We start from the raw sequence: 12014 nt of genomic DNA on the forward strand, positions 1-12014 counted from the left end.
TCCGCTTCTCTGGAGCAGCAGAAAACAACCTTTCTCCCTCCTCTATGTGACATCCTTTTATATATTTGAACATGGCTATCATATCACCCCTTAACCTCCTCTTCTCCAGGCTAAACATGCCCAGCTCCCTTAGCCGTTCCTCATAAGGGATCGTTTCCAGGCCTTTGACCATTTTGGTTGCCCTCCTCTGGACACGTTCCAGTTTGTCAGTGTCCTTCTTGAATTGTGGTGCCCAGAACTGGACACAGTACTCCAGGTGAGGTCTGACCAGAGCAGAATACAGTGGCACTATTACTTCCCTTGATCTAGATGCTATACTCCTATTGATGCAGCCCAGAATTGCATTGGCTTTTTTAGCTGCCGCGTCACACTGTTGGCTCATGTCAAGTTTGTGGTCAACCAAGACTCCTAGATCCTTTTCACATGTACTGCTCTCAAGCCAGGTGTCCCCCATCTTGTATTTGTGCCTCTCATTTTTTTTGCCCAAGTGCAATACTTTACATTTCTCCCTGTTAAAATTCATCTTGTTTGTTTTGGCCCAGTTCTCTAATCTGTCAAGGTCGTTTTGAAGTGTGATCCTGTCCTCTGGGGTGTTAGCCACCCCTCCCAGTTTGGTGTCATCTGCAAATTTGATCAGGATGCCCTTGTAGAATGTGTCCTTTTATTTAAAATGCATCTCTGGGTTATTTGTGAGGCCTGCCTGGTGTTTTTACATGATTAGAATGTGTCCTTTTATTTAAAATGCATCTCTGGGTTATTTGTGAGGCATAGGAATTCGTTCATTATTATTTTTTCAAAATATAGTCCAGCCCCCCACAAGGTCTGAGGGTCAGTGGACCAGCCCCCTGCTGAAAAAGTTTGCTGACCCCTGCTCTAACCACCACCCCACACTGCCTCTGCGAGAAGGTTCGGTCTTATTCGGAAGTTCATGATGAACTAAGAAAGTATTGCAACAGGCCGGGTGGTACCATGTGGTCCTAAAATTGCATTGCTAAGCTTGTTCATTGGCAATTTAAAAGAACTAGTGTTTATTTAATTCCTGCATTGCCTTTTGTTGGGGGGGGGGGCAGAACTTGAGCTTGCTATTGATTTTTATTCCCCCCACCCGCCCTGGCTATGCCCATGACAGCAACAATTAAAAGCCCAGCCCTGTAAAGCAGCAGGCCAGTCTATGACAGGGCATGTGGCTGGAAAGAGTCTAAATGCCACAAAATCAGGGATATAAATGCAACAAATAAATAAAACTCTGGCTGGCAGAGAGAGCTCCTTCTCCTCGCTCTGCCAATCTCCTTGATCCTTTTAACTGAGCTCTTGGGATGCTGCAAAGAGTTAAGTCAACAGAGGCTGTAGTTGCTAGAGAAGGGCCGGAAATCTGGGGGTTTTCCTTTCTTAAAAGTGTGTGTGTGTCTGTGTGTGTGTGGCTGGGGGTGGAGAATGGGAAACCCTCCAGTCTCCTTCCTGCTCCACCTTCTCCAGGAGGGAACCTGCCTTTTGAATCCCCAGCCTCGGTTTGCACTCCGTTGCTTGGCTGATCTGCAAAAGAGTTTTGCTCTGGATTTATTTCTGCTGCATCTCTGGGAGGGAGGTGAGTTTTAAAGGGGTGGGTGCAAGACCAGAAAGGACGGGGGGGGGGAGACATCAGGAGAGGGAGGTAATGGGCTGCAGGGACAAGGCACCCGCACCCACCCACCCTCCAGTCATTTAAAAAGCAAACAAACACCTGTACGTATCTGTGCAAATGTCACCTGCTACAATCAGCTTTTGCTTGGTTATTTCATCAGCTTCCTGCATCCACTATGTGCTTTGGAGTCTTCTTCTTTGGCGATCACTCGTAGCCAAGTAAGATTGTCTTCCATGAACACAGTCTTAACAGTGAGACTGTAAGTGACTGTGGAGGCCAGTTCTGGATCCACACGTCCTTCCACAGTGGGGACATTGGTTTCTGGGCAGGAGTTGATCATGGTGTGCGTGCCTTCCTCTTAGCTTGTTTCTCCCTTGCATCCTGAGTTTGAGCATCTTCAAAGCCCATGACACCTTTGGTAAAAGCTGTTCTCCAATTGGAGCGCTCGCAGGCCAGTGTTTCCCAGTTGTTGGTGTTTATACTACATTTTAAGGATGCAGGTGGCGCTGTGGGTTAAACCACAGAGCCTAGGACTTGCTGAGTGGTTCGAATCCCCATGACGGGGTGAGCTCCCATTGCTCGGTCCCTGCTCCTGCCAACCTAGCAGTCCGAAAGCACATCAAAGTGCAAATAGATAAATAGGTACCACTCTGGCAGGAAGGTAAACGGCGTTTCCATGCACTGCTCTGGTTCGCCAGAAGCGGCTTAGTCATGCTGGCCACATGACCCGGAAGCTGTACGCCGGCTCCCTCGGCCAGTAAAGCGAGTTGAGCGCCGCAACCCCAGAGTTCGTCACGACTGGACCTAATGGTCAGTGGTCCCTTTACCTTTACCTTTATACTACATTTTAAAAGATTCGCCCTGAGAGTGTCTTTAAACCTCTTTCGTTTTTGCCACCAGCATTATGCTTTCCATTCTTAAGCTGGGAATAGAGTAGTTGCTTTGGAAGACAGTAATCAGGCATCCGCACAACATGAATAGTCCTACGAAGCTGATGTTGAAGTATCGTTGCTTCAACACTGGTGATCTTTGCTTCTTCTAGTACACTGACATTAGTTCGCCTGTTGTCCCATGTGATGTGTAAAATTTTTTGGTTGATAGAACCTTTCAAGGAGTTGGAGATGGCATTTATAAGTGGTCCATGTTTCACAAGCGTACAGTAAGGTTGGTAGTACAATAGCTTAGCATTTCGGTTTCCCTGCAAATGTCCTGGTCCTTAAACACCCTGTGTTTCAATTGGGAGAAAGCTGCGCTCGCAGAGCTCAGGCAATGCCAGATTTTGGCATCGATGTCAGCCCTGGTGGAAAGATAACTGCCCAGGTAGGAAAAGTGATTGACACTTTCCAACGTTACACCATTAAGTTGGATTTGTGGCACTGCAGAGGGGTTGTTTTGTGCGTGTTGGTGCAGCACTTTGTTTTTTTGGATTTTGAGCGATAGGCCAGGCTTTCCGCAAGCTTCTGCGAAGATACTGGTTTAGAGGTCATCCTCTGAGCGTGCGCACACTATGTTGTCATCAGCATACTGAAGCTCTATGAGGGAAGTTACGGTAACCTTACTCTTTGCTTTCAGCCTACTCAGATTAAAGAGCTTTCCATCTGTTCAATATATGATTTCTACCCCGGTAGGGAGTTTCCCTTCAACAATGTATAGGATCATGGTGATGAAGATAATAAATAGAGTAGCTGCTGGGGAGAGCAGTGCTCCTGTGTTCAGCTCTTACTTACGTGTAAGAACACAGGATGCTTGACTGGACTGGATCCATGGCTGTGTCCTCCCTCCACTGTCGGAGGCAGTATACTGGGACTTGCAACAAGTGTGTGGAGACCCATCTTAACACACTTTAATCCCCATCTTAACACTGGCAAAGATGGAACCCTTCTAGTTTCACAATTTGGCGAATTACATTTTGAGGTCTCTGTTCTGATAAGCAACAATAGAAAATACATTTTAAAAGAGAAGACAACTTTTAATTATTAACTGGAGTATTGTTTACTATTTGAAATATTGTAACTACAGTATAAATATATGTATATGTGTGTGTGTATACACGCATGCATACACTGTTTTATTTATTCCTTTTTAAAAATATATTTTCATCAACATTGTTTTATTTCTGTGAAATTATTTTTATATATCATACAGTTTATCTCATACAAGTTAGATCATACAATTTATACAGTGGTACCTCGGATTAAGAACTTAATTTGTTCTGGAGGTCCATTCTTAACCCGAAACTGTTCTTAACTTGAAGCACTGCTTTTGCTAATGGGGCCTCCCGCCCCCGCCCCCGTGCGATTTCTTTTCTCATCCTGAAACAAAGTTCCTAACCCAAGGTACTATTTCTGGGTTAGCGGAGTCTGTAACCTGAAGCGCCTGTAACCCAAGGTACCACTGTATACAGCTTGACTGAAAAAAACTGCTCAAAGCAATGTACAAAAAGAATAAAACTAAAAGTGATCAGTAAAAACAGCTAATAGCAGTTAAAAGCAGCTGCTTAAAACATTCAAATAATATCGGTGGAAGAAGATTGGAAGAAATTTAAAGACTATTTACAGAAATATTGTAAAATTAATGAATGTTAGAACGATGTTGGATAGAAACTAAGGGGTTTTTAGCTGCAATGCTATAAGGGAATATGAAAAATGGATTATTAAAGATTAGGATAAACAAAGAGGCGAAGGATTTGCTGAACCAACAAACTGAACTGGAATACAAAAAAGGGAGGCGTGAGGAGGTCCGGGAAACAAGCTAATGAAAAATAAGTAATGGAAAGATTGAGTTGTTTTTAATTATTTTTATTTTGTATTTTTCTTTTTTCTATTTTTATTTTGTAATATTTTGAAAATCTTAATAAATATCTTATAAAAAACCAACAACATTCAAATAATAATAAAAATCAGCTAAAAACAGATTAAAACACATGTAAATAGTCTACATATCTGGGTAAAGGTAAAGGGACCACTGACCATTAGGTCCAGTCATGGCCTATTTGCCTAAAGAAAAATGTTTTCAGCAAGTCCCAGAAAGAGTACAGTAAAGGGACCTGCCTGTCACACTAACAGGTCAATGGTTATTTAATATATATGTTCTGTATATATCATATTAATATTAATATTAATATGTGAATAAAAATTAAAACAAACCAAAAAATCCATTTCTCTTTCTCTAAACAGGCCCATCAACTGTGAGTGCAGCTTCTTTGAAGGGCTAAAGTACGGTTGAGACACGAGCCATTTATCCGAAAGTCTGAAGTTATAAGAAGGCGAGGAAGAGTGGTGTGAGGCTTGACTTGCGATAAGGCTGTCCCGTAGCTTGGGAAAGAAAATGGCCGACCAGCAAAGGATTCTGGGAGGCCAGGCTGCTCTGGATGAAGACCAAATGGATGAGGAGGACCTCGCGGGCCCTGAACAAGTTGAGGGATCCAGAAGATGCGGGAAAGCACCTCAACGCATCCTTCATCCCAGGAGCGTCAGGAGACTTATGAAGAGGATAACGATCCCCCGGGTTAAAGAGGAGGCAGAGGAGGGCCTGCTCCAGAGCCAAGGGTCCGAGTGGCTGGAGTCCCCTGGGGGGAAGCAGGCCCCTTGCTCGCAGCCGACAGAGCCCGCCATGCCCTGGGGGGACATCAAGGCCTTCCTGGCCCACTTTGAGGGGGCCGGCGAGGCCAACCAGTGGGCCACCCGGCTGGGAGAAGCAGCCGAGGAGGGCTTGGGCGGCCCCAACGCCCGAGAGAGCTACGGGAAGATGAAGGCGGCCATCTTGCGCGGGGAGGCCAGCTGCAGGGAGTGGCAGCGCCAGCGCTTCCGTCTCTTCTGCTACGAGGAGGCCGAGGGGCCCCGGGAGGTTTGCGGGCAGCTGCGGGATTTCTGCCACCAGTGGCTGAAGCCGGAGAGGCGCAGCAAGGAGCAGATCCTGGAGCTGGTGATCTTGGAGCAGTTCCTGGCCGTCCTGCCCTCGGAGATGCAGGGCTGGGTGAAGGGAAGCGGCCCGGAGACCTGCGGGCAGGCGGTGGCCCTGGCGGAGGAGTTCCTGCTGAGGCAGCGAGAGGGCGAGGGCCAGGAAGAGGAGGTGATAATAATAATAATAATAATAATTTATTATTTATACCCCGCCCATCTGGCTGGGCTTCCCCAGCCACTCTGGGCGGCTTCCAAAATATATATTAAAAGACTGTAATACATCAAACATTAAAAGCTTCCCTAAACAGGGCTGCCTTCAGATGTCTTCTAAAAGTCTGGTAGTTGTTGTTCTCTTTGACTTCTGGTGGGAGGGAATTCCACAGGACAGGTGCCACTACCGAGAAGGCCCTCTGCCTGGTTCCCTGTAACTTGGCTTCTCGCAGTGAGGGAACCGCCAGAAGGCCCTCGGTGCTGGACCTCAGTATCCGGGTAGAACGATGGAGGTGGAGACGCTCCTTCAGATATACTGGACCGAGGCCATTTAGGGCTTTAAAGGTCAGCACCAACACTCAGAAATGTACTGGGAGCCAATGTAGGTCTTTCAAGACTGGTGTTATATGGTCTCGGCAGCCGCTCCCAGTCACCAGTCTGGCTGCCGCATTCTGGATTAGTTGTAGTTTCCGGGACACCTTCAAAGGTAGCCCCACATAGAGCGCATTGCAGTAGTCCAAGCGGGAGATAACCAGAGCATGCACCACTCTGGCGAGACAGTCCGCAGGCAGATAGGGTCTCAGCCTACGTACCTGCTGAGTGAGGTGAGGCTGCCGAGAGGGAGAGGGCAAAGCCTGAGAGCTGCTATTGCTCCTTACAGACCAGTACTGCTGGCACCGGTTGGCCAGCGGCTTTCCCAGCCATGACCGGAGATGAGTGAGGCTGAATATTTTGCATCTGCTCTGCCCCTGAAGTTATGGTGCTTCAGACATGCAAGCTGGGCTGCCTTTAGCTCAGGGTTTGGGAACCTCAGGCCTGGGGGCCACACACAGCCTCTTCTGGCCCCAGGCCAACCCCTCACTGCTCCTGCTTCCTAGTAAGTGGTACCTTGGGTTAAGAACTTATCGTATTTTTCGCCCTATAGGATGCACCGTCCCATAAGGCGCACCTAGTTTTTTGGGGGGGGAAATAAAGGGAAAAAATATATTTCCCCCCCAGGCGCAGGGCTGGGGCAGGGGAAGCCCGAGCTTCCCCCGACCCCAGCCCCCAGAACAGGCAACTCTCCGCAAGCCGTGGGAGCCCAGCGCTGGGCTCCCGCGCTTTGCGGAGAGCTGTGCGAAGTCTGGGTGTGCTGAGCTCAGCGCGCCCAGGCTTCAGCATGCAGGCAACTCTCCGGAAGCCGTGGGAGCCCGGCGCGGGCTCCCACGGCTTGTGGAGAGCTGCGCAAAGCCTGGAGAGCAAGAGGGGTCGGTGCGCACCGACCCCTCTCGCTCTCCAGGCTTCAGCGAAAGCCTGCATTCGCCCCATAGGATGCACACACATTTCCCCTTTATTTTTGGAGGGGAAAAATTTCGTCCTATAGGGCGAAAAATACGGTAATTCGTTCTGGAGGTCTGTTCTTAACCTGAAACTGTTCTTAACCTGAAGCACCACCACTCTAGCTAATGGGGCCTCCTGCTGCCGGCACACCGCCTGAGCACAATTTCTGTTCTCATCCCAAAGCAAAGTTCTTAACCCGAGGTAATATTTCTGGGTTAGCAGAGTCTGTAACCTGAAGCGTATGTAACCTGAGGCATATGTAACCCGAGGTACCACTGTATTGATGTGGTTGTTGCCTTCTCCCTATCTCAAGAGACATTGGAGTGTGACGACCTCAGGGCTCAAGCCTAGGTTGTGTGTATGGATGCCCCGGGCTGCCCAGACGATATGATTATTATCATTATATATTCATTCATATCCAGCTGTTTTTGGACTACAGCTCATTCAAAATACAGTCATACCTCAGGTTACAGACACTTCATGTTGCGGACCGCCGAAACCCAGAAGTACTGGAATGGGTTACTTCCGAGTTTTGGCAGTCGTGCATGCGCAGAAGTGCCAAATCGCGCTTTGTGCATGTGCAGAAGCACCGAATCACAACCTGCGCGTGCACAGATGTGCTGCTGTGGGTTGCGGACGCTGCGGGTTGCGAACGTGCATCCTGCATGGATCACGTTCGCAACCCGAGCGTCCACTGTATGCACTTCTTTGAGTTTTGCCATGCAGTTCTTTGGCCAAGTGACATGTACAGAAATGCATATATCGGGGTAACAAAGTATGCATAAGAATTAGTGAAAATAACAGCCAAAAATGCATTATATTGTGTGTGGGGGGGGGGAATGGGCTGCAAAAATGTGTATTTTATGCAAAATTGCATACAAAAGTGTGTTGTGGTATCTCGCCCTGAAAAATAATAATAGCAAACTGACGAGGGAGAGTGAGGAGCTGAACTTACAATTAGAAAAATGGGGAACGGAGAGGAACTGTAATTGACAGATTTGCCCGTCCTTACTGTTGGGTTCTTGCTGCCTTTTCAGGTCTTGGGGCTGTTTGAGGAAGGAGCTGGGGATTCCCTCGAGGGTGAGCAGATCCTGTTGGATTCCAGCCAGACACAGCTGGACAGTGAACTTGAGCAAGAGAACGACCCAGCAGATGGGAGCGTCTGTGGTAAGTCCAGTACATGGGTTAGTCTTCCCTTTGTGTTGCTTTGAAACCTGCCTTTGCAGCCATGAAAGCTAGAGACTTCCTTTGCCCTGCTGGGCAGAAACAGAGCCCCAGGACCTTGTCACTCATACAGATCTCTCTTTGGATGTTGTCTCTAACAGGTGACCTCGAGGGATCCAGTGAAAACGAGGCTTCCGTGGGGAATCCAAAGCAAACAGAGGTTGATGGAGCCTTGCTCAGAAGAGAAAAATGTGTTTCCCGGCACCATCCAAAACCAGGACAAACTTCCAAGAAATGGCTCAGGACAAGGAGGAAGCAGGAATGCAGCCCAGACAAAAGATCAGGTGCCTCTTTCCTTGGAGTAGACGATGTCAAGGACACCCCAGCGATGTCTGCGTTCGAGAAGGAGGAGCCCTGTGAGGAAGAGGGGGGCGATTTTGGTGACGATGCAGACTTCTTAATCGATGCTGAGGGCAAGCCCCACAAACGCTCAGAGTTTGAGACGTCCACTCAGAGAGCTGAGTTTATGAAGCATCGTGCGGGAGCTCAAGTGGCAAGTGAGAAGATTTGCTGCTGTTTGAGCTGCGGGAAAAGCTTGCACTCCGATTTATGCCCAGCTGAGCACGAGCAAAGTGACGCACAGGAAGAAGAGGCTTGCAGATGCTCAGACTGCGGGGAAAACCTGGACAGGGGCTTGGCACTTGTTAAGCGTGCAATAATCCACGCAGGAGAGAAGCGTTACGCGTGCTTAACCTGCGGGGAAAAGTTTAGCCTCTATTCGAGCCTCATGAAACACAAGCGCACCCACGCTGGAGAGGAGATGTATGCGCCCTTTGAGGCCGGGAAGCGAATCTGCCGGAGCGACAGCTCTCCTTCCATGACAGAGAAAACTCTGGCGGCAGAGAAGCCTTACACATGCCCGACTTGTGGGAAGAGCTTCAGTAAGAGTTCCGGCCTCCGTTTCCACAAGAGAATCCACACCGGCGAGCGGCCTTATGCATGCGGGGATTGCGGGAAGAGCTTCAGCCAGCGGTCCAACCTTATCCTGCACCAGAGGACCCACACCGGGGTGAAGCCTTTCCGGTGTTCCGAGTGCGGGAAAAGCTTCCTCCGCAGCTCGGACCTGGTGAGGCACGAAATCACCCACACGGGAGAGAAGCCGTACACGTGCGCCGAGTGTGGCAGGTCCTTTGGCCACAACTCAACGCTCATTGCCCACGAGAGGACCCACACGGGCGAGAAGCCGTACAAGTGCTCCATCTGCGGTAGAAGCTTCCGGCACCACTCGGGCCTTATCAAACACGAGAGGACCCACACCGGGGAGAGGCCGTACGCCTGCCCAGCCTGCGGGAAAGGCTTCAGCCAGAGCTCAGGCCTCACGCTCCACATGAGGACCCACACGGGAGAGAAGCCTTACCAGTGTTCGGCTTGCGGGAAGAGCTACAGCCAGAGGTCAAAGCTTACCAAGCACGAGAGAACTCACCTGACGGAATAACTTTACATTTTCTCATTCAGGGGGTCCGGGTGTGAGGTGGGCAGAGGTTGGGCCTCAAACCTCTGGTCTGTGGGGTGCTTGTGGGGGAAAACTTGTGGGGGGAAACATCAGTTACATGTGAGGGCTGCCAAACAGTGGGCTCTGTTAGCAAACCTGATTGTGGGCGCATCCCCACAGCAGTGCCATGTGGCACATTTTGACCTGTGTCCACGCCAGGTGTCGCCAAACAACACCCACAGGAGACAGTCTGCCCTCCTGTGGCACCTATGGAAATAAATAAATCACCTCTCAAACATCCACAAGTTGAAAGGGACCCTGCCCTTCCTGCTCAGTTCCTGCCTGCACTGTCTCAGCCCCTCCTACATTGAATGCACCTCTTTATAGCTGCCCACATTTCACTAGGTGCCAGGGCTTCAGAGAGATGTTCTGAATGGGAGAGAAGAGCAACTACCTTCTCTATATAAGTGGTGGCAGATGTAGGCGTCTGTTTTTTCTTGAGGGGGAAGGTGCGTGCCTGCATCTTTTTGCGGCCTTGTCTCTTTTCCTGCTCTTGTGGATGTGCCCGCCATTTTGTGCTTTGCCACATCCTCACGGCAGCCATTTTGTGACAGGCGCCGCTGGGCGTTTCTCAGAATTCCACTGGCCCAAAATATGTGGCCGACCACACGCTATTGTCCTCATCAAAATGCTACCCTGTATAATTTCCCCCTTAATTGAGACGTACTATCCCTGTGGAAAACCTGTTGCTGTGGAATTTAATCCAATAAATTTAAAACAAACAAAGAAGCTGCAAAAGCAGATTAAATTGGGCAGGGAGGAAAGGGACGTCATTTGGTTGAGGATGACATGGTCAAGATGCTGTGGAAAATGTGAACAGTACCAAGTCCACAATAAGTGAATTGCATTTCTCAGGGCTTCAGCATGAATTGTGGGTGGTCCTTGTAGCCCCCAACAACTCAAGCCTCTCCCATTTGAATGTTCATTCAAACAATAAGCTACATATTCCACTGCTTTTGTTGTTGTTCCAGTAAGCGAGGTGTTTGCTCTTTATTTTTCTAATCCCAACTTGTCTTTTTCTTGACATGGTTTTACCTGCCACAAAGGGCGCTTCCAGACTCTCGCTATTTGGTGGGCAGGATTCCTTCATATACCAGCAAATGCAGGTTGCACAGTTGCAGTTGATGGGGAGGTCTTGTGCCACAAATCCACTTCCATCCCCCCAAGAAAGGATTAGACTTCTTTTGGGAAGGAAAGTGATGGGGAAACGCACTGAGGTAACCCTGGCTTGGACGCCGTCTTATGTAGCCTTCCCACAAACAAAGCAGAATTCATGAGAACGTAGGAAGCTGCCTTTATCTACCAAGTTCAGACCTGGAAGGGCAGCTATACCTCACACCCTGTTTGTGTCCAAATGTCCATCTCACATTTGCTTATGACTGAAAATAGTTGTTTGGAAGGGGGAAAGCATACTGTCTTCATTTTTTTCAATGGGGTATGTACACATGCTGGGGATTGAGGGTCACCCCCTCATGTGAAAAGGAAAATACCTCACCTAAGGTGGTGTCTGTTGTATGCTTTTTTCACTTGCATCTGTATTAAAAAAAAGAATGGATATTTCTTTTAAAAATGGATGGTTAATTGGGATGCGTATTTAAAAGAGCTGTGGGTTTTTTGGGGGGGGCAATAAAATGTTTAATTAAAGCAAGAGTGGCTAATTCCCATTTAGGCAGATTTCTGCCCTCCACATCTTTTTCTGGACCCCCAAACACTGATTTTGGCAAGGGTAATGTCAGTCCAGCTCACACACAGTGAGAGTCCTGCTATGAGCAGACCCCAGCCCTCTTGCGAGGAAGAGAAGAAGAAGAGTTTGGACTTGATATCCCGCTTATCACTACCCGAAGGAGTTTCAAAGCGGCTCACATTCTCCTTTCCCTTCCTCCCCCACAACAAACACTCTGTGAGGTGAGTGGGGCTGAGAGACTCCAGAGAAGTGTGACTGGTCCAAGGTCACCCAGCAGCTGCAGGTGGAGGAGCGGAGACGCGAACCCGGTTCTCCAGATTACAAGACTACCGCTCTTAACCACTACACCACACTGGCTCTCACCAGTGGATAAAAAATGCCCCCTCCTCAGGCATCAGCACCATAGTTTGATGAGCACAGAGCGTATGGTAACCCCAGTCTCCCTCAGCTGATCAGCATGCACAGTCTCTCGGGTATTGTGATTTTATGGGGGAATATTTACTGAGACCTGCAGGTGCCATCAGGGGGTACTGGCACCCGCAGGCCCCACCCTGGCAACCC

The 12014-nt window shown here is 48.9% G+C and overlaps 1 protein-coding gene across 1 annotated transcript; it reads left to right on the forward strand.

Moving 5' to 3' along the window:
* Window positions 1–1284: 1284 nt before the first annotated feature.
* On the forward strand, window positions 1285–11339 carry LOC308580484 (uncharacterized protein). The gene is made up of 4 exons (XM_081182191.1): window positions 1285–1585; window positions 4798–5692; window positions 8091–8220; window positions 8379–11339. The coding sequence occupies exons 2-4, from the start codon at window positions 4949–4951 to the stop codon at window positions 9710–9712; spliced, it is 2208 nt and encodes a 735-aa protein (XP_081038317.1). The 5' UTR covers window positions 1285–1585; window positions 4798–4948; the 3' UTR covers window positions 9713–11339.
* The last annotated feature ends 675 nt before the right edge of the window (window positions 11340–12014 follow it).

This window comes from Podarcis bocagei (genome assembly GCF_964188305.1).
Source record: "Podarcis bocagei genome assembly, chromosome: 2".
NCBI lineage: Eukaryota > Metazoa > Chordata > Lepidosauria > Squamata > Lacertidae > Podarcis > Podarcis bocagei.

Excerpts from the sequence above, each read along its gene's own strand:
- LOC308580484 (XM_081182191.1), top strand. The coding sequence starts at position 4,949 with ATGGCCGACCAGCAAAGGATTCTGGGAGGCCAGGCTGCTCTGGATGAA. Across the intron at positions 5,693-8,090 it reads GCGAGGGCCAGGAAGAGGAG|GTCTTGGGGCTGTTTGAGGA; the intron begins GTGATAATAATA and ends CTGCCTTTTCAG. Across the intron at positions 8,221-8,378 it reads AGCAGATGGGAGCGTCTGTG|GTGACCTCGAGGGATCCAGT; the intron begins GTAAGTCCAGTA and ends TGTCTCTAACAG.